The sequence below is a fragment of the Lactuca serriola genome, chromosome 3 (assembly GCF_051521515.1).
Source record: "Lactuca serriola cultivar US96UC23 chromosome 3, Lser_US96UC23_V15, whole genome shotgun sequence".
Lineage (NCBI taxonomy): Eukaryota > Viridiplantae > Streptophyta > Magnoliopsida > Asterales > Asteraceae > Lactuca > Lactuca serriola.
The window spans coordinates 242,477,566-242,503,670 of NC_136410.1; the positions used below are offsets into that span (position 1 = coordinate 242,477,566).

The window sequence follows — 26,105 nt, forward strand, 5'->3', positions numbered from 1 at the left end:
ACTACAGACATCTCAGAGTCGGCAGAAAAGTTACGCCGAAAGACGTCGATCTGAGTTGGAATTCCAGGTAGGTGACATGGTATTGCTGAAGGTCTTGCCCTGGAAGGGTGTGATCCGCTTCAGGAAGAGGGGAAAATTGGGCCCTCAGTATATTAGGCCATTCAGGATCATCGACAGGGTTGGTAAAGTAGCTTATAAGCTTGAGCTTCCGGAGGAGCTTAGCCGGATTCACAGCACGTTCCATGTTTCGCAGTTACAGAAGTGCATCACGAACTAGGAGGCGGTAGTATCGTTGGATGACGTTCAGGTCGATGAGCACCTGAACTAAGTGGAGAGGCTTGTGGCCATCTTGGAAAGGAAGAAGAAGATTTTGCAGAACAAGGAAATACCTTTGGTGAAGGTGCAGTAGGAACATCGGAGGGGGTTCAAGTGGACATGGGAACCGGAGGCGGAGATACGCGAGCACTACCCAACGTTGTTTATTCCAGAGGACTTCGAGGAGGAAGTCTAGTTCAAGTGGGGGAGAATTGTAACGCCCCGATTCTCAGGTATGGATTTAAATAAAGAATTTCTTTAGTTTTAAGTCCTACTCGACGAGTAGCAGCGAAGTGGGATCGCGACTTTAGTGATCTACTCGCCGAGTCCATGAAGGGACTCGACGAGTAGGAGCTGGCATATGAAACCCTAAATTTCGGGGCATTTCACCCTATTTAAAGGATCATTGGCCATCCCCAGCCTCTCCTTCACTGCCTCTTGTCCCTTTTAAGTCCAGATCGTGTGTGTGAGCTCATCTTGTGCATTTTAAGCTTGAAGGAGGGATTCTTGGAGAGAAAAGAGCTTGGAGACCAAGCATTCAACAGCAAGGAGCTTGAAGGACCTAAGATCTTCTAAGATTAACATCTTCTGGGAGGTATAAATCGTTACCCTAGCCTCATTCATTCTTTTGGGCAACTTCTAGGGTTTCATAGTGTGTTTGGAAGATACCCACTTCTTTGCAACCTCAAATCTGAAGTTGTAACTTCAGAACTGAGCTCCTTTGGGCTTCTTAGTACATAAAGTTTCCATCTTGTGCAAGAATGAGACTCTCCCAAGGTGTAAAACCCTATTGGAAGCATAGATTGGTCATTTAGAGCCTTTAGAACCTTGCGTGTGCGTAAAGTTTGCAACTTTACATGATAAACATGCCTTAGAGGCTTGGATCTGTAACCTGGAGCCTTGCCATGGCTTAAAAAGCGTCTGCATGGATGGAGGTCTGCGAGGACTCGGCGAGTTGGATGAACAACTCGGCGAGCCCGATGAATTTGGCCATGAACTCGACGAGTTGATGAACAACTCGACGAGTCGACTAAAGTTCCCCGATTCTTGGACGCATATGAGCTCGGCGAGGTAAAGCAGGACTCGAAGAGCCAATCAAGGATTTCACGACTTCTCGAGTTTAGGAAGGACTCGACGAGTCGGTGAAATGCACTCAACGAGTCGAGTCAACATGGACTGTTGACTTTGACCAAGAGTTAACCAGATGACTTTTGAGGGTATTCTGATAATTTGGAAACTTATGAAAAAGGGTTGTATGTAATTATAGGTAGTGAAGTTCGTGTTGGTAATCCGGGAGTTGAAGCTTTCTAGTTTCTGACGTCAGTTACAAGGTGAGTTATCCTCATTATACTAAGGGGTCTAAGGCACCAAGGCCGGCCCATTTGATATGTTACTTTGAGTTGTGTTAGATGTTGAGTATGTTTTCGTGTTGCATGCTAGTGGTTATGCCTGTTAGGTAGGCCAGTAGGACTGCTTGTGTTATTATATGATTATTGCATACTCAATTCTTGTGATTTATGTGTTTGTTACATGGGATGGGTTGAGGTTGTACTGCTTCGTGCGGTAGCCAACAAACCCTAGGAGCATTCCAGTTACGGGCTAAGGGAGACTCGTACTGTGGGCTTGGGAGCATTCCAATTACGGGCTAAGGGAGACTCGTATTGTGGGCTCGTGGGTATTACAGTCTGTAGGTTTGTGGACCCGTTATGTGCTGTTCTGCTCAGTTGAGATGATATGTTATTGTTGCATGATTATGTGGACTGTATGTGTATCAGTATTTTGGGGGTAACTCACTAAGATTTCGGGCTTACAGTTTCAGTTTATTGTTTCAGGTACATCAGGGGATCGAGGCAAGGCCAAGGCGTGATCGTACAACTCCTCCTATTATGTTATGTTTCTGGGAAAGACTCTGATAATCAATATTTTGAAAACAAAGTTGTAATGTTTTGATGCACTTGACATGTTTTTAAAAGTTTAAATTTGTTTGAAATTTTGGATGTTACAAGCTCACTATGGCCGATTTGGATTTCACACAGGAGAGTTGGGTGGCTGGTGAGGAAGAAATGGGGGGCTTATGGCCCTATAAATAGGACCCAAACCCGGAGATTTAGGGTTTCCTCACATAACGCCAACTCGGCGAGTCGACTCTCTGACTCGCCGAGTTGGTTATTAAACCCGCGTGGCCAATTCGAATCTACTCGACGAGTTGAGGCACCAACTCGTCGAGTTGCTCAATTAATCTCAAAAATAAATATATAAATAATATACCTGGGAGTCCGGATGTCACATGTTCGAATGATTGAAGGAAAGGAATGGTTCATTCCAAGTGGGGGAGAATCATGGGGAGCAGGGAGGACAAGTTCCAAGTATGGGTTTCCTTGGAATTCGTTCATATGTCAGGATAATGTGGTATAACGGAAGGTGTAGCAAGGAATAATTTCTAGGATGAAATCTAATTTAAATGGGGGATAATTGTAATGCCCGTTTCAGGTATGAGTCCTTTTATAGGTTATTTAGAAATTATTACTTTGGGAGGCCACGAAATGGCGATGGTTCACCATGACGTGGCGTTATGGATTTAATCACGGGATTTAAATGACTCACTACCGCATGGTAGTAGGTAGCATGATGTGGTGGCCAGTTGTGGAGAAACCCTAATTTCGGGCCTTGGACCTATATATAGAACATGATGGTTAGGGTTTGGGGGACCTCACAGCCTCTATCATCCTTCCAATTCAGAGAACCCCTAAACCTACTATCCTTTAAGCTTTTGAGCACATTTAGGTATTGTGGGTGGTTTTTAACTCCTCCTTGAAGAAGAATACTCCTTTGGTGCATTGTTTGGAGCAAGTGAGTTTCCTCCCATCATCTTGTGTTGTTGTTGGACCTTTGTAAGTCGTCAAGTGATATGTGCATATCTACATATATATTTTATATCATACTTTTCTCTACATTTAAGTTTTTGGAATGCTTGGGAACCATAAATTCAGCAACTTTATGGATCCTTGAGGTCCCTTTGAGGTCATATGTTGTAGATTTGGAATTCCTTTGTGTATTTGAGTCTATGCATGGGTTTGAGCTCTTTTCACGCACCTTTTTGACCTAAAATGGAGAATGATGGGTTGGTTATGTTCGTCCTTAAGGCACCCATCATTGAGGCCCTTTTTGGTGTAAGGAAGATTTATGGAAAGTTTGATTAGTTGGTCTTGTGGTTTAAGGACTTAATGGATGAGTCGTGCCTTATTGTAACCTTTAAGACCTGTGTTTAGAGAGTTTGCCTTATTGGTATGTCCCAATGGATAAATTGGAAACTTTATTCATCAAGACCTTGGAAAGAATCGGATCTGAGCTTTGGAGCTCTTAAGTTGGTCAAAAATCGAATTAAGCTTTTTGAGCTATTGTGACGAGGCACAGGACGTGGTCAAGGAAGACCACGACGTTGTAATTTGGTAAATCGTGATCGATTTATTGTCAGATGACCATGACATGGTCAAGGAGGACTACGATGTGGCGGTTGGTCTATTGACTTTGAATTCGACCTTGACCGTTGAATTTGACTAAGTTTGACTTAAAGGTATTTTGGGTATTTTGAGATGATGATGAGTTTTGGTCCCTATCTGATATTCAGGAGATCGGTAGAGCCAGTGTTCAGATCAGTGGTCGTGCAACTATTCTTTAGTCTGCGAGGCGAGTTTCCTTCACTGTACTTGTGGGTCGAAGGCACCAATGCCGACCCACTGGATTATGTCTTCTGGTTTTGAGATGATGCTAAGTTGGTATGCAATAGATATTAGTCAGTCGGTAGATCTGTATAATTGGTTATATTAGTAGAAGGATGCCTTAGGGACTGTATGTGGATACGTAGCATAGACTGAGGCCCTCTGATCTAGACTTTATTTCCTGTTCTTGTATGATAAAGGGATTAGAGTAGGATTACCGGTATGGGTGTCTATCTCACTTCTGTATACATATAGTTATGCATTCCTCTGGATTGTTGGATAGTTATTCCGGTATATAGGATGTTGTTGTGATGTAGTGATATGTTAGATCTGTATGATTATATTTTTGGTTGGATGTTATGGGCTGTATGTTTTGTTTATGTTGACATGTGGTGGGTGAGTTAAGGCGGTCCTGCTTTATGTTGTAGGCCAAGATACCCAGGACGGTACGGATGCACTAAAGGCCCAGAGGAGGCGATCCAGTCAGGCCGAAGGCTCAGGAGAGCAGTCCTGATAGGCTATAGGTCCAGAGGAGGCGGTCCAATCATGTTGAAGGCTCTAGTTATGTATGATGTGAGCTCGGAGGGCAGCCAAACTTATGCTGAGGTCCCTGAGGGGTATTCGAGAAATAAGTTGTGGGTCAGGTATTCATGATTGTTATGTTTTGTCTTGTAGTTTGATTTGTGTGTGGTGGTACTTTGGGGGAACTCACTAAGCTTTTGCTTATGGTTTTACTTTCATGTTTCATGTATTTCAGATGATCGGGCTTTGCGAAGGCGTGATCATGTATATCCTTCAAGTTTTATGTTTCAAGACACTTTGATTATGGATTATAACTTTTGGAAAAACCTGTTCTGAAAACATTCTTGTTATTGAGTTGATTTTGAAAATAAAAATTTTATTTGGATTTTTGGGACGTTACAAAAAACATGGTTTCATAGTCTACTAGAAAATAAGATTACATCGTTACTACTCTAGCTGCAATTGAATATGATTGGATGAATGAGTTCATTGAAAACTAGGATGAATCCTTCCATTCAGGATCCCCTAGAAACCTTTTGTGACTACAAGGTTGCACTTACTTTAACTAAGGGCCCTAAGTCACATCGAAACACCAATCATTTCCTCTAGAGATACAACTATATTCAATATATAGTTAACGATGAGATATTTGTATTCACAGTTCACACAATTCAAAACTTAGTGGACCCATTCATGAAGCCCTTCCAAAAGCTAAGCATGATGTTTACGGTTAAGCTATAGGACTTCGTTATTCTAGTAAATGGATTGACTTTGGATTTATTATTTGGATGTTGGAACATTCTAAGAAATAATTATGTAACGAATTTGATATATGGAGATATGATACTTTCATTAATATATGTTGTGTTGTATATTAGCATGTTTAATCCGTGAATAAAAACTAATTGTTCTAAAAGGTCCATAGTCGATCATATTTGTGGGATCTAATATGAAGGAAGACAAATATGAATTGGATTGGTTGAATTTTATAAGATGAAATTTGTAAAGTGGTTGCAACCAGGTTCATATGTACTTTCTAAAGAACAAATATTGGACATGACCCATTTGGTATAATATGATCTGTCTAAAAGGTATATGTAAACCTAAGATACATATTAGGGACTCAAGTGTGAGCAGTATTGTGCTTTGATATGCTTCCTCCCCGCTCTTTAACCAGACAGTCATAAGTCCATCATTAAGTATAATATGATCTGCATAAAATGTATATGTAGACAAAGTGGGATTTGTTCCTCTTATGTGTTGAGAGTGAGAAATCTAAGGCACCAGACTAAAGTTTAACACCAAACGAGAATAACCACAATCCATGTCTCATGTTCAACATGATGTCCGAAACAAAGTGATAACTGATACATCACCTAGTTACATCAATTGAAGCTATGCGCTTTTGAGAATTGGATGTTGTTGAATGTCACTTTGTCATGTGTTATTGGGGATAGTGAAATGTTGCTAGACATTCATGAATGTATACATGTTTTTATGATGCAATCTCAAGCAAGAGGGAGATTGTTGGTTCTATATGCTCAAGTATGATCGTAAAACAATATTGCCAATAATTTATAAGGTCATAGGGTCACACCAATAACAAGAAGACACCAGTTAATCAATTTAAGAATAGAATTTGATCCATGTTAAAATGTAATAAATCTTGCATATATTATTTAATTTATGAAAAATAATATAGTATGAATTAATTCAAGTGTGTAAATCACATTATTTAAAGGTTAAATAATTTAATTAAATGTGTATAACTATATTAATGTCAAGTTTAAATAATATATATATATATATATATATATATATATATATATACACACACACACACATACACAAATGTTATTTAAAAGGATTGGAGTTTATACTTTATGAATAGGTTAAAGTAACTTATATAAAATATAAAAGTAAGATTTAAAGACTCTCTCTCTCTCTCTCCCCCTCTCTCTCTCTCTCCCTATTAATTTCGTTCAACTATCATATAGGGAGGTCCAATGAGTTTTGTTTGCCTCTTATTTCAACCAAAGCATGCTCCTTGAAAGGTTCAAGACTTACAACTGCTTTGGATGACTTCTAGAAAGAGATTAATGACAAACGGTTTGGATTTTATCAAGGTTCTAAGCTTATGGAGGAAAATACATACATTTATACCCTCTTCTCTCTAAAGGGTTAAGAAGAAAAACTACACACAAAGTTACTCTTTTGAAACATCACATTCGAATTTGATTTCAAGCTTAAGAGTTTTGTGACTTGCCTAAGTGAACTAGAATTTTGTGGTGTTTAAATCTTTTTGGTGGATTATATCTTTAGAGGAACATGTCTTTGTCTTCTTGCTATCTTCACCAACATCAAACTTCCTAGAGGATTTAAAGGCTTCAAAGGTTGTAATCCTTAAATCCTTTGTGGTTGTTTATATTATCTTTCATGTTTATGTAGTGCGGTCCTTTGTCGGATTTTATGTTGTCAGGTTTATTTTGAAGTCTTCCATTGTAAACTCTAAAGTTTTATGTTTTGAAACTCGATCTCGAACACCACATTTCCATCATCTTCTTCTCCATTTGAACCAACAACTAATCGAACACCACACTGATGCAGCTCTCCCGAGAATGTTGAACCCAATTATTAGAAAAACAACAACGATGCAAATGATTAATTAATAAACAAAAAGACTATTGAGACGCATACACGTCTAAAAGGCTAAATAAGAAAAATGAAAAGTGAGATTGATTGAAAGTCGGATGTAGGTTCTTATGACTGGTATGCAATGATGGTTGATTGGCGAAAGGTTGTGAGTCTATAGTCGATGACTGGTCGACAAAAGTTCCTGAGTCTACAAGTGATGAAGAACCGATAATAAGTCGTAAGTCTACAGATGATGGCATATCAGTGATAGTCTGTGAGTCAGGTAGATCGACGAAAAGTCATGAGTCATTACGTGGTATATATATTTTATGTGTAATGGAATGCATGGTATATTCAGGAACTCATTAAGATGTGTCATCACGTTTTGAAGTTAAATGTTTTTAAAGTTGTTCCATTGACAGAAGGAATGACACGACTTGACTCTATAAGCATTGAGATTGATAAGTTTTGGATTTCCGCAAACTATAATATATGTTTTTGACTTGAGATTTGGTGTTTGAAACAATTTGATATTTATGTTTTTTTATGAAAATGGTTTTGAATTTTTTTACTTATATTTTAAAAAGAATTTTTTTGATTTGAAAATTTGGAACGTTACAATTTTGTAATTGACAACCAATCTAGTTAACTAGCAATAACTTAGCCGAATAATCAAGCTTATAACCTAGAATAAGGAACGAAGAATTTAAAGCCATTAGGTATTTTACAATGCTAAAAGAATCGGTCATAAACCCCATGACATCATGCTTTGTTGGTGTTTCTTCTTCAGACACAAAAACGAAAAACTTGTCTTCATATATTTGAAATAAAAATCATTTTTTGTTGCAAAGTGACTTTGGTAGAAATGTATGCTTAATATTGAAGAGTAACTTATTCTATTTCAAGTTTGAGTAAACATATAAAATAAATGTCCATAACGATTTTTCAAGCATTATAAACAATAACAACTAGACATGGAATAACATTGTAGCTAATTAAAACAAGAGCAATATGAAAAATATGTTTAAGATCTCAATCTGATCTTATTCCAAATTTTTAGTTTGTATTATATAGTCAAGCTTCAAACACGCATACTAACTTGAAATCAAACATCCCATACCACAAGAAGTCTCATGGAGCATCATCATTTCATCTCAAATTAGACAGAGTATCAATGTTATTCACAAGAATCTCATGGAGCATCATCACTTTATCTCAAATTAGATAGAGTATCAATGTCATTCCCTTTGTGATTGTATGTCTCATGGAGCATCATCACTTTATCTCAAATTAGATAGAGTATCAATGTCATTCCCTTTGTGATTGTATGTCTCATGGAGCATCATCACTTTATCTCAAATTAGATAAATTAGATAGAGTATCAATGTCATTCCCTTTGTGATTGTATGTCTCAGAAGAAATGTGGTCATGATGATCTTAATTCTTGTTCCGCTTAAAATGTTTTATCCGTAGTTTTTTGTTGTTTGGAACAACCAAAATTATGATTCATTGCTAAAAAGTTATTTTAATTCCATCATTAAAAGAAAATATGGGGACTAATTCATTTAGTTGGATCTTATGATCTTACAAAATGTAAAACAATATTATGTAAGATCTCAACTTTAGCAACATTAATAAACATAAATCTAAAACTGATCCAACAAAACGTAAGTTTTAACCAAAGTCTAAACCACAAATATCATAAAAAAAAACAAGTGTTCAACAAGTTTCTAAAATAACAAATATAAAACACTAAGATTAGTTTCCTAGATTGCCATGATGGTTACCAAATCGTCTCATAAGTTCTGATATTTGTGCTTGCATCTTTTTTCTTGATTTTCGTTCAATTTCTCTTTCCTTTGTGATTTGGTCTTGCAAATCTTCTCGTGCTTTTCGTTCCTTTTCCATCTGGATTTGCAACTCCCGTATCTAAAAAAATGTTAAAACAAGCATATATAATTAATGAACAAAATATTTTTCACTATTAAAACAAACTATATCTATTAACATGTTTAATTCGTTATAGCAACATACATTATTTTTTATCCATAAAAACAACATACTTCGCTTGTTAACAGGTATAGGGGAATGTACTTACACTCTTTTTTTATCAACAATACCAAAATATTATTGGTTTTATCCATAATACCAACATGCTTTATTTTTAATCCGTAAGATTAGTCTACTTTACATTTTGCCATAATGACAACACTTTACATTTTGCCATAATGACAACACTTCATTTTTTGTACACATCTAGGTAACGAACTTTTTGGAAGTGTTCACATATGACCATTATGACCGGTTATGTGAACACTTCCAAAAAGTTCGTTACCTAGATGTGTACAAAAAAAAGATATTTACCCAGATGTGAACACACCGAAAAGGTAAAAGTAAATTACACGAATGATCCCTGTAGTTTGGGTAATTTGTGCGTTTGGTCCCTAACTTATTTTTTAACTTGAATGATCCCTACTGTTTATTTTTGTTGTGCATTTGGCCTCTGTTATACCTTAAAAGACTGTTGTGCCATTTTTCAATTTATTTTTTAATTAATTTTCTTATTTATATATTTATTTTTTTATATATTTTAAAAAATTAATACACCCCATATATTTGTATCTCCTCATCCTAAAACTAAAACCACATATTTGTTTCATGTTTAAGGTGAGGAGATACAAATATGTGGAGTCTATTAATTTTTTAAAATATATAAAAAATAAATACATAAATAAGAAAAATAATTAAAAAATGGCACAATAGTCTTTTGAGGTAAGACAGAGACCAAACGCATAACAAAAATAAACAGTAGGGATCATCCAAGTTAAAAAATAAGTTAGGGACCAAACGCACAAATTACCAAACTACAGGGACCATTCGTGTAATTTACTTTTACCTTTACGGTTTGTTCACATCTGGGTAACTATCTTTTTTTGTACACATCTAGGTAACAAACATTTTGGAAGTGTTCACATATGACCATTATGACCGGTTATGACCAGATGTAACCTGCTACAGCCGGTCATAATGGTCATATGTGAACACTTCCAAAAAGTTCGTTACCTAGATGTGTACAAAAAAAAATAGTTACCCAGATGTAAACAAACCGAAAAGTTAATTACCTTGTTAAGTTCATTTCCCTATTTTTAACCATGATAACAAAAGAATATATTTTCATTTTACCAATATAGAAAATATACTTACATTATTATCCATAATAGCAACATATTTTATTTGTTAGCCAATAACAAAAATATACTTTATTTTAATACATTATACAACATACTTTATTTTTATCCATAACACAACATGCTTTATTTTTATCCATAACAGCAACATACCCATATTTATCTTTTTATCGATAGTAGCAAGCATTACTTTTTATTCATAATAGAAACATAATATAATCTTTCTAAGTTCTAACAATATAGATGTACTTACATTTTATAAACAAAATAGCAATGTACTTTATCTTTTAATCCAAAATAACAATATAGGCATCAAAAGTCATTTTTATGTAAATAATAACAACATACTTTTTTATTTAAAAAAAAAAAACATAATAGATTTAGTAAATAAGTATACCTGCAACTGCGACTGAACATACTCAATCGAGAGCATGGAATGCCCGTAAGATGGTGTTTTTGTCACTGCGAAATTATGATTAGAGGATCCAATCCCATAAATATGATCCTTTCTCCCTCCCTGACTTAGGGCCCACAAGTCAACATCATTTCCTGTATGTTCAGTTATGTCCTCCCCATACTTCTCAATCATAGATCTCTCATATGCATCCTAAAATTTACCAAAACAACATTATTATTGTACTAAAAGCTAGGAGAATTAAAAAAAACAAAAACAAAACAAAACAAAATATAACTTACATATTCCTGCCACGACCGAACAGTACACCACTCTAACCCACTTGGTGTCAAAAACCATTTCCGCACCTGGCACAGATAACATTGTTTATGAGTTTATTTTGTACTTAACAAGATTTTCAAGATTAAGATCGATATAACCAAAAAAAAATATTTGTGGGTCTTTATTTTAGAAAAGGAATATTCAAAACAAGGTAACTTTCATATTAATTGGTAAACGATTTGTTTCGGTTTCTAGCAAACTGAATCAAAAGAAATTACTTTTCACGAACGGAAGACTGATCCTTTGAAAACTATATTTATGAACTCATAATGTTAACTATATATGCCAGATCAAGTAAGAAAACTATATGTTATCTAAATGTATTTTTGCAATCTACATACGCTTTTTCGGTTTTAAAATTTTAGTACGATTTATGAAAATAGTTTAAATACAATACGACAAAGAAAACCATCAGGGTAACTAGAATCTTTATATGACTCGTCCAATATACAGAAAACAAATACATAAAACTAAAAGAAGAAACATACATGTACAGAGTGCTGTTTGGGTGACACGGTAGTCTCGATGTATTTCCCTATTGGAGAAATATTGGAATCCATTCTTCTTTGGTATGGTTGTTCATTTGGAGGATTGATTGGGTATGTAAACACCATTTCTTTGGTATCTTTCTTCATATCAAATACGTAAACATTACCTTCATTTTGAAGGAGCAAATTTCCATTTCTCATAAAGTGTAGTAGCGACCCACGCAAAAGAAAAAACGACATCGGGCCATAAGTTAACACCTTCGTCCAATCTTTATCTCCATCCATCCTCCATAACTCGATCATTTCAGAGTTTGTCATATTATTTTCTTTCCCAATGAGAATGGAAATACAGAAGTGGATGCATCCCCTTAGAACCATGAAACCCAAACATCTTGTCCTTTGGTTTCCAAAACAGGGCATTGCTATCTCTGTGAACTCTTCCGTCTTTGTGTCGAACCTCATAACTGAATATGACTTAATAAAGGTTTCTCGTTCTATATCAACTTGTTTTAAGAAATAGAGTTTTTCATTCAATAGAATTTGACTTGGATGTTCCTGCTTACTTGCAAGTGAAGCCCATTTGGAAGCCTTTTGTTGGATGTTCTCTGTAGACTCGACCTTTCTCCATGAGTCGGATTTTAGTGAGTATATATAAATATAAATACTGGGATAATAGGTTACACGTAGAAGCCTGTAGTCGTCGAGAGATGATATATAATACAACCCAAATATACCATGATCATAGGCCGTGTAACATTCTTTATCATGACAACCCTTATTAGACAAGCCTTTACAGTCACCTGTTAAAGGATTCCATAAAATTAAACCAGTACATTCGTCAGAATATTGGAACTTGCCTGTGCCTACGCATAACAATCCATGCAAAGATGTTAAAATCACCATTTTGTCGTTAAATGAGAAAGCTAATGGTAAACGACGACCTGCCGTTAAACCATCTTCAGGTGTTTCACAGTCGATGCTATGGAACCTTGGTCGATCGGTGTTTGTTAAGATGAATTGTTTGTGGTGGTTTTCATGGTCGTCGTTGGTGGTTACGTGGTGGTGGTAGGTGGTGGCAAAAGCACCTGAGTTTAGGAACAAGTACCATTTCTTGCAAACACACATTACATTGGGCAGAGCTTTGACCGGAAGCCTTGGTAGTATCTGGAAGAATAGAATCTCCTGTGGAAGATATCTGGTGATTGTATTTCTCGGAGGGCGGGGCTCCGCCATGGCCGATACTGCTTAGTTTTGTTTCTGGGGTAGGCAGAGGAGGATTTAACCTGCAAGTCAAGTTTAAATTAACAAAAAAATTAATACTAAAAAGTTGAATAACATTAAAACATTCCAGTAAATATCATTTTACAGTTAAAATCTTGAAATGAATAAAACGTCTGATAACATTTTCATTTCTAACCATGGAAATTCCTTCTCTTTCAAGTTACATTTGTAAATAGAAAACTCACTGTAAATGGCATTCACTATATTTTTCTAGAACATTTTGATTAAATTAGGTTCATAAATCAATGTATACTTAAGTCACGTTTGCAATTAATCATATAGCTCCTCCATTTGGTTTTTTTCATAAATAATGCATAAAAAACAAAAACCAAAAAATACTTAACTATTTTTTAATATATATATATATATATATATATATATATATATATATATATATATATATATATATATATATATCCACTAAGGCACTAACATAGTTGCAAAACTAATAAATGAAATCAACAAACTAACTACTAATCATTTATCTAAGCAATAAAAAACTCAAGTAAAATCTTCCACTAATTATTATTTTATCCCAAAAAATGACATCAAATGAACTAATAACCTATTCAAATTAAAATAAAATAAAATAAAAAACATACAAGGTAGCACTGTTGAACAGATGCAAATAGCGTAGTCTCAGGCGACTTGGCCGATTCTTTTCCGGCGAGTTCTTGTGGAGGAAGCTAGATTAAAACTTGGAAAAGTAAAAGTGTGGAGCATTTTGGGTTTTTTTTGTGTGTGTCTGAGTGAGAGAGAGAGAGAGAGTTACAGGGGAAAGGAGATAAAAAGGAAATCAAATTTTTGAATGGGGCCGGCTGTCATCAACTATGGGTCACACTCTTTAAAAAAATATTATATATAAAAATTAAAATATATAGAAGTATTTTCATAATTGGTCCCTATGGTTTGCTATATCCTTCTTCGAAAATTTCTATGAAAACGTCACGTTACTGTCGTGCGATTTGCAATGAACGGTCCTTCTAACATTAAATCTAACTTTCTAGTTGTTATATTTTTATATAAAAACTATTTTATTATTATACCAAATAAATAATATACAACAAATCTCAACTACCATTTGGGTAAAATAATATAAAAACGTAAAAACACTATTTTTATGTTATTATTATATAATGAATGTTGTATATGTGTAGTGTTGAAGTAATTCTAATATCAATATTAACGTTTGATTATTTATATATTCATTAAAATGTTATTATTCTATTATAAATTTATGTATGTGTATTTTTGTACTAAATTTTAATTTTAGTTTTAACTTGTGACTATTTATTTATTTATTGCTGAATAATTACATAAAGTTATGGATACAAAATTCATTACAGAATAATAACATAAAAATAATGTTTTTACGTTCTCATACTATTTATTGTTTTTTACTTGAACTATTCAAAATATATATATATATATATATATATATATATATATATATATATATATATATATATATATCAAACTTTATTTTTTTCGTTATTTTATTTTATTTTTCAACAGTTTAATAACTTTTTTTTTTTACCTTTTAGTTTCTATTTTTTTTTATAATTTTACTTAATTATATTTTTTCTAATGTTTTTATTTATTTTGATTCAAATAATGAAAAAAAATCAATTTAAAATATTGTCACGTTTTTTGTGGAGTTCGAATCTTGTTATTTATTTTATTCTTTATTTAAGTCTATTACCAAATTAAAAAATATTATCAAAATAAACTAAAACAATTAATAAATAACAAAATAAAAAGTATTATAAAAAATAGAAAACAAAATATAAAATAATAATAATGATAAATGCAAACTTAAATGGCTAATGATGAGCATCCAAGTAAAAGAAATAAATTGCAATCACATAAAATTTATTAAAAAAAATACCATTAACACTTCAACTCACTAGTAAGAAAAATTTTTAAAAAAATCGGTTTTCGACATGGTTTATCGAATATAAGTTTATTACTTGAATCAAAATAAAAAAAACATTAGAAAAACGATAAATAACTAAAATTATAAACTTAAAAGAGAAAACAAAAGGTAAAAAAAGAGTTATCAAATTGTTGAAATTATATATATATATATATATATATATATATATATATATATATACACACGCGCGCGCGTGGCTTTGCCGTTACGAAATGCTTCATAACGTTGCTGTTAGCCGTGACGTGTGGCAAGGTGTGCCATGGTGCATTATGGCGTGTTATGGGCGTGTTATTTCGTTTGAGACACGTTTTTTTTGCTATTTTTTTGTCTTTTCTAATCGGTGATACAAGTATTGTGTTTTTTATTAACTTTTTGTTATTAGTTATTAATATAACACTTCTAAAAAGTAGTTATATTTAATATAAACTAGAAGGGTATCTCACGCGTTGCGTGGGGCAGAAGGTGTTCGATTAAAATGTAATTATACGGTTTCGATTGTTAATAATTGATACTAACCTGAAGGTCATTAATCCAGTTGTTCATTGATAATTGGATCGAAGAGTGATGAATGCATTAGGCTCTGCGTGTTCATCTATTGATGTGTATTTTTGAAAAAAAAATGAATTTTATTAATATAATAACAGTGTGTAGGGGCAATATGGTCCTAAAACTATACAGAAATTAATCTTATTGATATAAAAGATGTGCAGGGACAATATGGTCCTAAAAATGCAAATATTTATTTTCTGAATATTAAAAGAGTGTGGAGGGGCAATATCGTCCAAAAACTATAAAATATTGAATGCCCTATGGGCTATCTGTCTTATATTTTAGCCTATCTATACAGCAACATGGCTACCAATTTTTTTAAAATTGCAAGATTAGGGTAGGGAATATGAAAAACGAACAACCAAAAAGGTAAAAAAGATAAGAAAAAAAGAGATAGAATAAGGAGATGGTGTCGTACCAGGACCGACCGACGATGCGCACTCATCGAGTAAATAATTAACAAATTTATCGTTACATTTGTTTGTAAATAATTTTTGATATTTTTTTGGAAAACATAATCCAATTCCAAAAGTTAGAAACTACTGTGGTAACTAAATGGAATCATGGTAACTTTCATATAAATTAAAAAAAGACATAAAGTGTAATGCTTACAATAGTAAAATATAACATACCATCATATAAGTGTGAATCTTCAGTATTCGTCACTGATCAATGACAATTTGTCCCTACATATCTTCACTAATCAAAGTCATTTAATTACTCACAGACGCTGGATCTAGTGTGAAGTTAGTTGTTCTTCATTTCGAGAATTAAAAAAACAAATATGATAGAAAACAAAAAAATTGAAATCTAAACCTGCAAAATAAGAGAAAATATATATGATAAATCAGAAATAAAACCGATTGGAATAATCTTACGGGTTCAAATCGTGGTCTTCACATGTAACTGGATGCTAGAATCTTTATAAACAGATTTGGTTCAATAGAAGTGGGTTAATAACTTTTGGGTTTTCTAGTATTCTAAATATTCCAAGTCGAAACAGATTTAATAAGGGTCGTGAAAGCCCTTTGGTTGATTTGCCAATGGTCACCGCATAATTCATAGTAACATAAGCTTGTATACAATCCATCAAATGAGAAGTCCCCCTTCGTAAAAAATATAATATTACAACAAAGTTTAGTCAAATGATCTCATAGTCACATATACACAAAACATCAATCTTTACCTTGATAATCATCTCACATTCAATCCACTAAAGAGTCTGTACAAAATTTAATAAAAAAGCAAATAACTAAATTTCCTGAAAATGATAGAATACCCAATTCAGTTCATATCTATAATAAGTTTTCACAAAGATTTCAGACATTTAAACCGGAATCACAACAAAATCATTTATAATCGGTAGTTGTTTCATTCATTTTATGTGCAGGGGCTGTTTTGGACGGTTTTAAGTGCAGGTCTTGTTTTGGCTTGGTTTAGCCCATGTTTTGGTTTGGTTAACAGTATTAAATGGTCTTAAAAGTAATAAAGGTATCAAAATGGCATTCTGTTTTAACCTGAATCACAAGGGATGGGTCCAAACCTGTTAAACAAAAAATATATACAGGCATTTTAGTCAAAAACTATTAAATCATTAACTTTTTCCCAAAAAAACAATATGCAGGGGCATCTTCGTAAAAAACTCTTAAAATCAATATTTTTTTACCAAAAAATAATATGTAGGGGTGGTTTGATCAAAACTATTAAATCATTTTTTTATGAAAAAAACAGTATGCATGGATATTTTGGACAAAAAAACAATTAAAATTACTTTTTTTCTAACTAAAAACATAATGTGAGGGTAGTTTCGTCAAAAAACTTAAAATCGATAATTTTTTACCTAAAAAAAAATAGATGAGCCCTTACAATACTGTCACATTCAGTGGCCTTTATAACATATAAATAAATATTAAACCTACTCTCCAGGAAAATGATTGTATAAACCAATCATTACAAAATCAGCACTCCTGCATACAACAAAAGAAAACTGAAAACTTTTTCATTTAATGACTGACTGTCTATTTATTTTCACTCTACCTTTTGTAGATATTATTTCAAATAAAACCAACCAAAAATATGGGGCTGAAATGGGTTTTAGAAATAGTTTACCTTATCACTGGCCTACAACTGGCTTCCATCCGCATGAGCAAGCAAGATTGAAATCAAAATATAAGTATAGTGTTATTATGGGTAACAAACTATAATTAGATTACCATTATGTGTACAATATCCAAGTATATCATCATTATAGGTTAAAAATCCGATAAGAATTGTTTACCATGGAGGAGAGATTTGAATTGGAAGTAGATCATCTAAGCTCTGATTCCAACTCTTCAATTGCACCCCTAAAAACAAAGAATAAATGCTTTAGTTCAATCCCAATATATGAAATCTTGAGAGACTTTTTAGGCAATAAAACAATTTTTTATAACAATCTTCTATTTATGTTGCCCTCCACCCATTGCTCATTCACAAACAAATAATTCTTGTAATCTTCTAAATATAACACCTTTCGATATCGTTATCATATATACAAAAATATGATAACATGAACACGTCTATAAATTGACTGATGTGGACTTTGTAGAAAAGCACCATATGACCAGGAGAACCTAAGGATACTGCAACAATTTCGATGGTGTTGAATATGCAGAAACACAAAATTTGAATAATTCATAAACCCTAAAAATCTAGGTATATATAAAGTACCTGATTTATGTTAGGCTGCCGCTTCACCCGTTGTAGTCCCGACCTACTGTCTGCCTTCTTGAGTTCCGATTACTACTTAATCGTATGGGTTGTTGTTGTTCAATGGAGAAATAGGTTAAAAAAGGGACTGAGGCGGTGAAAATCGAAGTAACATGGACATCTGAGAATCATTCTTTTCAATTAGGAAGTACCTTTATAGAAACAGGTCAGACTGTGTCGATGATCGATAATGGTCGAGTAGACGGCGATGTTACCACTGATGGACCATGGTCGAGTGGCTGCAGTTGTTCTCTTCCATCTCAAACTGTTACCGTGAATCGATCCAAACCCCAACAATAGTCGTCTCGTAGGATAGACGTGTGATCGATTAGGGTATGGTTAAGGGAGTTGTGTTTGAGGAACCTAGGGTTGGGGTTTTCGAGTCAGTTGAGCTTCGATTTGATTTTTTTGGCAACGCGATCGTAGATCGTTTGATGAGGATGTGGTGGAGCTGGTGTTGGCGTGTCGGAAACTCTGGAGACGACAGTGGCGGTCAAACAAAAACCCTAATCAGCCGTAGGATGACCTATACGTGTGATGAATCGTCTCGATTTTGCTTCACGGTGGCAGCGACGTGATCGAAGGCGATGAAATTTGACACCACCATGTTCAACAGAAGGGGAGAGGGGAGGTAGGTGAGAGAATAAATTCTTCATAAGATGCAGAAGTGAAGAAATTGGGTGGAGATAAGAGGTAAGAGGAAGGAAGTCGGTGAGTCGGTGATGATCGAATTACAGAAATCCAAGGAAGGATCTAGACGAAGCGGTGACCATGGTAAGGAATTAAACCCACCCTGGTTAGACACTGTTCCTAAGAAGTGTCCTTCTTTATATATATAAGAATTTATATTTATATATGTGGTAATATAATTATAAATTAATACTAAATCGTCGCCTTACATCACGCCTTGAAAAACATCATGACACGTCATGGCTCGTTAAACTTGAGGCTTGGCCTTGCCGCCACACCACGTCTCACGCCATTTAGAACCTTGAGTATATGAATACGCATATGAATAAGTATATGAATATGCATATACATAATATTAAGTAGATACATATGCATATGAATGATTTTATGTATATGCATATGTATATGAATAAGTATATGAATATGCATATGCATAATATATGACATATGCATATTAATATGCATATTAATATGCATAAGAATAAGTATATGAATATACATATGAATAAGTATATGAATATACATATGTATATACATATAGATATACATAAAAATAAGTATATACATATGCATATGAATAAGTATACGTATATGCATAAGAATTAATATAAGTATAAGACAATTAAATACATATGATTATTTATATACATATGCATATGCATTTACTTATTCTCATAAAAATAAGTATATGCATATTCATAAGTATATAAATATGCATTTAAAGAAATTTATGTATATGCATATGAATAAGACAATTAAATGCATATGATTATGCTTATGTGTGTATGTGTGTGTGTGTGTATATATATATATATATATATATATATATATATATATATATATATATATATATACAAGTGTACAATTATATGACATGTACATATTCATATGCATATGAAGAAGGATATGCATATGTATAATATCTCATATACATCATAATAAGAATATTTATATTCATAAGTATATGCATATGCATATGCATAAGAATAAATATATGCATATGTATAAGAACAAGTATATTATGAATATGCATATTAATTTATTTATTTTTAAAAAAAATCAAATCAGCAAAAATATCCTTTATATTTTGATTACAACACATTTTTTTAGTAGATAAGAGAACACATAATGAGTTTATATTAGAAATACTTTGCTTCACTTCAAATTTGAACTGATTTCTCTCGAAAAATGAAAGAAGCATGCGTATAATTAAAAAGGAAAATGAAAACGAATTGATAAATTGAAATATTAAGTTTTAGAGAAGCTTGCCTCAACTATAACAATATCATCTTCGAAGAAAATCTCTGATAATCCATGAGAAAAAGGTTGTTGTAAACTCTACTGATTATGCCAAAAAAAAGTGTCAACTTTGGAGCGTAATAAGTCGATATCCATAGTTGATTAGAAATAACTTTCTAAAGTAAAGTTATAGTCTATAAATCAAGGAGTACACATGAAAAAGAATCAGACACAATGGACATGTAACGAATGAAATATGGTTGTTTGAAGTTGGTTGTTCAAACATATGAAAATGTAGAAACATTCAGACATCCATGTTCATGGCTGAATAACTCTAGATCCGAAAACATTCAGATGAAACAATTAATATGTAACTTGTATTACTCCTAAAAGGGTTTCCAATGATATAAATTTTATCCAAATCGGAGTTCGTATGGCTGAGTTACGAGGCTAGAAAGATAGAGACAAATTATAAGAGATTGTTGGGAATTTTTCCTAAGGCATGAAAGGAAGGGCATTTTCAAAATTTTATAAAATTCGACCAAAATTAACACCTAATAATTACAAAATATAAACAACAAAGCACTTGAGTAGCAAAAAAAAATACAGTTATTTTAAATTTTACTTTAAGACCCTTTATGTTTTTGAAAAAAAATTCAAAAGATCCCCCAACAAAAAAAAGTTGGAATTGCCACTTTGCATATTCATAAGCATATATATATATATATATATATATATATATATATATATATATATATATATATATATATGTGTGTGTGTGTGTGTGTGTTGGATTAAGTATCTAAGTCCATAAGTATAATTGGTATATACTTGAATTGATAGTAGCACAGTCTTTGTAGGTTGTCCTCAAACCTAGCAATTGAATAGGTTAGTCTTTAGAGAGAGAGAGACTGCTTTATTAATTTATTACTTGGTTAATAAATTAATTACAAATCAAATAAATGATTTGTTAATATATTATGAGAATAATATATTAATTAGAAATAGTAATATTTAATTAAGAACTAATCTGAAATTAACTGGAATTAATTTTGGGATTAGGTTGATTAATTAAAGGTAAAGGGATTAAAGTGTAATTGTTCAATTGTTGAACAATATGCATTCTAGAACCATCCTAGAGCCTTGGACGATTTTCTATGGTTCTAGAGGATCTAGAATATCTAGAATTATCCTTGGAGGATAATTAGGAAGCCAGATAAATATCAAAAGCAAGATAATGTTTTTTTTATTGTTTTGGGACTTATCTAGGGTTTCTTGGTACACTATATAAAGGCCCCTAAGCCTCATATTTTCGACCAAGAATTCTTAGAGAAGTTACGGCCGAAATTATACCATTCTCCTCTCTTTCTTCAAGCTCCTTGGTCGCTAGGGTTAGGGTGTGAACCATTGGAGGCGGGACACTTGTGGCGCTTACTTCTAAGAGTCTTTCAAGGAGGAATTCAAGATTGTTTACAATAACAGTCTTCAAGGTAAATTTCTTATTCTTATGAGTTGGTTTTCATAGGAAAAGTTTTGTAGATTAATCGTTCATAGTATGTTGTTATACTTTAAAGACATAGATCCAATTAGGTTGCATGTTCCCTAATCATTTGAATTGTTTGAATGTTTTTCGCTTAGTGTATTGTGTTGTAACCTCTATAATTCATGTGTGGTATCAGAGCCTAGGGTTTTCTTTCATGTATTTGCACATTGGTGAATCGATTTTCTTAAAAAAAAAAACCCATCTCAGATGTGAGCATAGCTGCTCACGACGTGAAGCCTGATAAAATCTGAATCTGATAACTGTTTAACTGGTCTCACGACATGAGCTCAGAATTTTCAGGATTCTGTTTACAGAACATTTGTTCTCACGACATGTGCTAGAGGCTCACGACGTGAACTCTGTGTAAATAGAATTTTTGGATTTTCTTTTCTAACTTGATTTATTTGGTTGTTATGTCTTAATTATCTTTTATTAAAGTTGCCATAATCCGAATTTTCGTAATATTGGATAATTAAATAAGACCTAAATGTTAGGAGATAACTATAGATTAGATAATGATGAATTTATTTGATTAGAATTATCCTTATAGATGTTATTAATAATTTAATTAAATGATTAATTAAAAGATAATTAATAAATCCATAAAATGGTTTAAATTTAATTAAAAAGTTTGAATTATTAAAAGATTAAACCCTTGCAATTTTAAAATGTTTTAAAATGCATCTTATACTATGTATATAATTAAAAGTTATATATATATATATATATATATATATATATATATATATATATATATATATATATATATATTATACGTATAAGAAAAGGTCAGTCAAACCGCTAGTACGCCTCTTTTACGAAGTCAAACTATAAGGAGAGTTTTCAGGAAACAGCCTATAAAATGACCGCCATTGGGTATCTATTCTTACTCACCACTCTTTTTTTTGGTGGAGGGTCATTATCCGAATGGGTTTAATAGGATAACTAATTCTCATTAATAAGTACAATGCTATATAAAGTAACTAAACTATTTTCTAAAATCACACTCTTAGTTACTTTTGAAAAAATGCGAATTTGTATGAAAATCCATGAAATTGCACATTACACTTTATAAGTCGTTAGTGGAGCGCGAGTGGTTAACCGACACACTAATGTGGGACTAATAAAGAGTGGTAATGTGAATCTCAAAAATTATCGTTGATTATTGGAGCGCATGTGGTTAATCGGCACATTAAAACGAGATGATAAATGACATCGAGAATGCCAAGCTAATTTGCATGGTTATTCACATCTCGTTTGTGATCTTCGGCATCCCAGTCACAAAATTGAGAGCATAATCGAGATTAAACATGCGATTGATTAGATTCAATGAATCTGGAAGGATCTAGGAGTTTCATAAGATTAAAATAGGTAAAAGCTTTACCTACCTAAAATAGATTCAAATTTGATTACGACATCTCTCTTCAAAGTTCGAATCGAAAATATGGATCCTATCCTTAAATTTAATTTATGAGTTAATAATTAAGGATTAAAATCAACTAACTTGAATTCTCTTTTCTCCTATTATAGATGTCAAGTTCAGACGAAAATGGTCTTCCTCGTTCTTCTAAAAATGTTTTTCCTCTATCTGAAGATGATCTTCCACATGTTGATCAAGGTGAAAGAATGTTCCCTTCTTCAAGAAATGGTGGAACTTGGAATCATGCTTCTCCAACTCTTCCTCCTCCTCCTCCTCCTGCTACGACTCTCCCCATGTCATGAGTTGATAGATACAAAACTATTCAAGCCCTATTAGCAAGTAGACATCAAGATGGAAACTTTGTATGTGCGCATGTTCTGAAAATGAAATTGTACATTGACAATTGGAAAGAATGGGTGTCATTTTCCCAAACGAGCAGGCCATTGATATGGTTCTCTTTTCGCTTCCTGAATCATATAGTCAGGTCGTTAAGGACTTTAATATGAGAGACCACGACGTGACCCTAATTGATCTGACACATATACCGATTGCTATTAAAGCAGAAATGCTAAAGAGCACAAGTGAAGCAAAAGTATATGAAGGATCTATCTCCAAAGTTTCCATGGACATTGATAATGGTGGTCCAAAAAAGATTTATCTTCCTAACGGAAAGGAATCGGCGAAGGTCAAACCATTTGATTGTATGGTAAAGAGAAATGATAGTTCTCATATAGTTTCATGTGCTAACCCTAGAAGGTCCATATGTTTCTATTGCCATTTGAAGAGGCATTGGTTGCGAAGCTGCCCGGACTAGCTGAAAGATTTTAGAGATGGTAAAGTCAAGTCGTGTGACTCTACTTCAGGTACATCCATTATCTAACTCCATTACTTTTAATAAGTTCCTATTCATAGATTCTTAATACATGATGTGATCATCACATTTTGATTCTTTGTAGGATCTAAGAGAAAGAAGGAAGCTTAAGAAGAATAAGTTGAATCTGATCATGAGAGATGGATTTCGGTTGCATGGTTCGATGATTAGATTTTGGAAGCTACTGCTTAGGAGTTATGATAACTTAATAGATTGCTTATGAAATGTTTAGAAACATAGTTTTCATTTTATGCATTGTAAGGACAAGTTCCAAAATTTTCTGTTTATTATTAATAAAAGTGAAATTTTGATTTATCAAGTTCATTTACTTTATATTTCCTTACAATGGAATTTATGACAATTGGTGGTTACATTTCTATTATTAGCAATGTTAGATGTGGATTTGATTCTTAATTATATCTTTTGTGGTTGTGTCATGATTAACCAAGTGAAAAGGAATTCTCATCACCCAAGTTTTAATTGGATAGAAACTTGGAGTCATACAATTCAAATTGTGTGATGTATGAGAATCTTGAACTTTAGACGATTATGACTAACTTATTGATAACATGTTTATGTAAGTCAAAGTTAAGGACTATTGGATCTTGCACATATTGATATGGAATCTTTAGATCCACCACATAAGTCTATTCTTCATGATTTATTGATGGTTCAGTAAATATGGTTGTGTTTATAAGATTAAGCATAATTCTAACACTTTGAAAAGGATCAGAGAATAGAAGAATGAATATGAAGAAGCTTTTAGGAAGAAAGATAAAAGTTTCTCCAACCTGAAAGGAAAGGAGAGTACTTTAGTATTATGTTTTATGATCATCTTATCACAGTTGATCCTCGAAGAACATCTTAGTGCAATTGTTTGATTAAGAAGAGGAATCATATATTGTTTAAATGGTTTAATCAAGAGATGAGTCATGCTTCGTTTCCAATCAAATTTTAGAGTCATCATCTAGTTACTGCACATCATATCTTGAAAAATTATTTCATAATAAGTAGGTTTATAACACCTCATAAAATGTGGAGTAATAGTGTTTTCTTACTCTGGCACATTTAGAATTGGAGGTTGTGATGTTTTGGTTAAAACAAAGGATAAACTAAGACCAATTACATGAAGTGTTTCTTAATCCACACTAACTTTTGAATATTTTTTTAGGTTGTTAAGGGATGTTCCTTGAGAAAGAAAAACTTATATGTCAAGAAGTCAGTGGGAGTCTTATTGATCTTGAAGCGTTTCAGGAGTCAATCGAGAATAAACATTTTAGTAATCACTAGCACACAACCTGAGGTTGATAACCTGTCGTATTAAGTTGACACATTATTGTTTATGTGCACCTTCCTATTGAGTTGACAATGCTTATGCGTTATATGGTTCTCATTTGACTGTAAAAGGCAGGGCACGTTGGTCAGTAAAAGTACAATGATCAATATAAGTGAGCTTCTTAACAACATGGAAGCGCTGGTAGGCCCTTGAGCTACCAGAGGGCAAGAAATTTATAATAAGCAAAGTTCAGTCCATAAAATGAAAAACTAAATTTGAGTTTGGTTTTGTCCTAAACCTTATCTTATGATGGTAGGTTGCAAATGATAGATTGACATGGATGGGAACGTATACACCATAAAATCTAGGTGGCAAATGGTTTCGCTCTAATTCATGAGAATGATTATGAGGAAACACTTGCGCTAATAGGTTTTAAAGATTGGATAAATATAATTATGGTTAGTGTTTGTGTTAATTGCATTCTCAAATTCATAATATGATTACAACATCCCTTTGCATAGTTCGAATTGTAAGAAATGGCAAGGAACTGTTTGAACTTTTAGGATATATGGCTATAAGTTCTGAAAGGATTTGAACACACACACATATGCTATCTAATGAAGGTATATAATCTTGAGAAGTCTAATTGGAGACTTATTGAAGCATCACGTATCAGAAATCTGAACTTTAGTAAGAAAGTCAAGAGCATTGATTTCTATATGTCCAGTTGATTTCTGGGTACATGTCAAAGCTAGTGGAAGCATAACTGTTATGCAGATAGAAGAATAATTATTAGGCTAGTGGGAGTATAATTGTTATGCTAAGTGTTTCAAGTTGGCAAAACTAATTGTCGGAAACAAAGTTTTCAATTTGCAAGTTGCAAAGTTTGGGAATTTTTTCGCTATTGAAGGATTTAAGGAAAAGGGCACTCATACTTCATTTCAAATCTA

General features: G+C 33.0%; 1 protein-coding gene across 1 annotated transcript; it reads right to left on the reverse strand.

Annotated features, from left to right (window-relative positions):
* Positions 1 to 8,802: 8,802 nt before the first annotated feature.
* Positions 8,803 to 13,659, reverse strand: LOC145093791 (uncharacterized). The gene is made up of 5 exons (XM_079032031.1): positions 13,486 to 13,659; positions 11,603 to 12,885; positions 11,075 to 11,140; positions 10,776 to 10,985; positions 8,803 to 9,119 (listed from the first exon to the last, which is right to left on the reverse strand). Exons 2-5 carry the CDS (start codon positions 12,833 to 12,835, stop codon positions 8,949 to 8,951), a joined length of 1,680 nt encoding a protein of 559 aa, XP_078888157.1. The 5' UTR covers positions 12,836 to 12,885; positions 13,486 to 13,659; the 3' UTR covers positions 8,803 to 8,948.
* Between the last annotated feature and the right edge of the window lie 12,446 nt (positions 13,660 to 26,105).

What these genes read in the sequence shown, in the direction of transcription:
- LOC145093791 (XM_079032031.1), bottom strand. Translation starts at nt 12,835, where the DNA reads ATGGCGGAGCCCCGCCCTCCGAGAAATACAATCACCAGATATCTTCCA. An exon ending in TTCGGTCGTGGCAGGAATAT is followed by an intron (nt 10,986 to 11,074) that starts GTAAGTTATATT and finishes GGTAAATTTTAG; the next exon opens with GATGCATATGAGAGATCTAT. An exon ending in ATGTTCAGTCGCAGTTGCAG is followed by an intron (nt 9,120 to 10,775) that starts GTATACTTATTT and finishes ACATTTTTTTAG; the next exon opens with ATACGGGAGTTGCAAATCCA.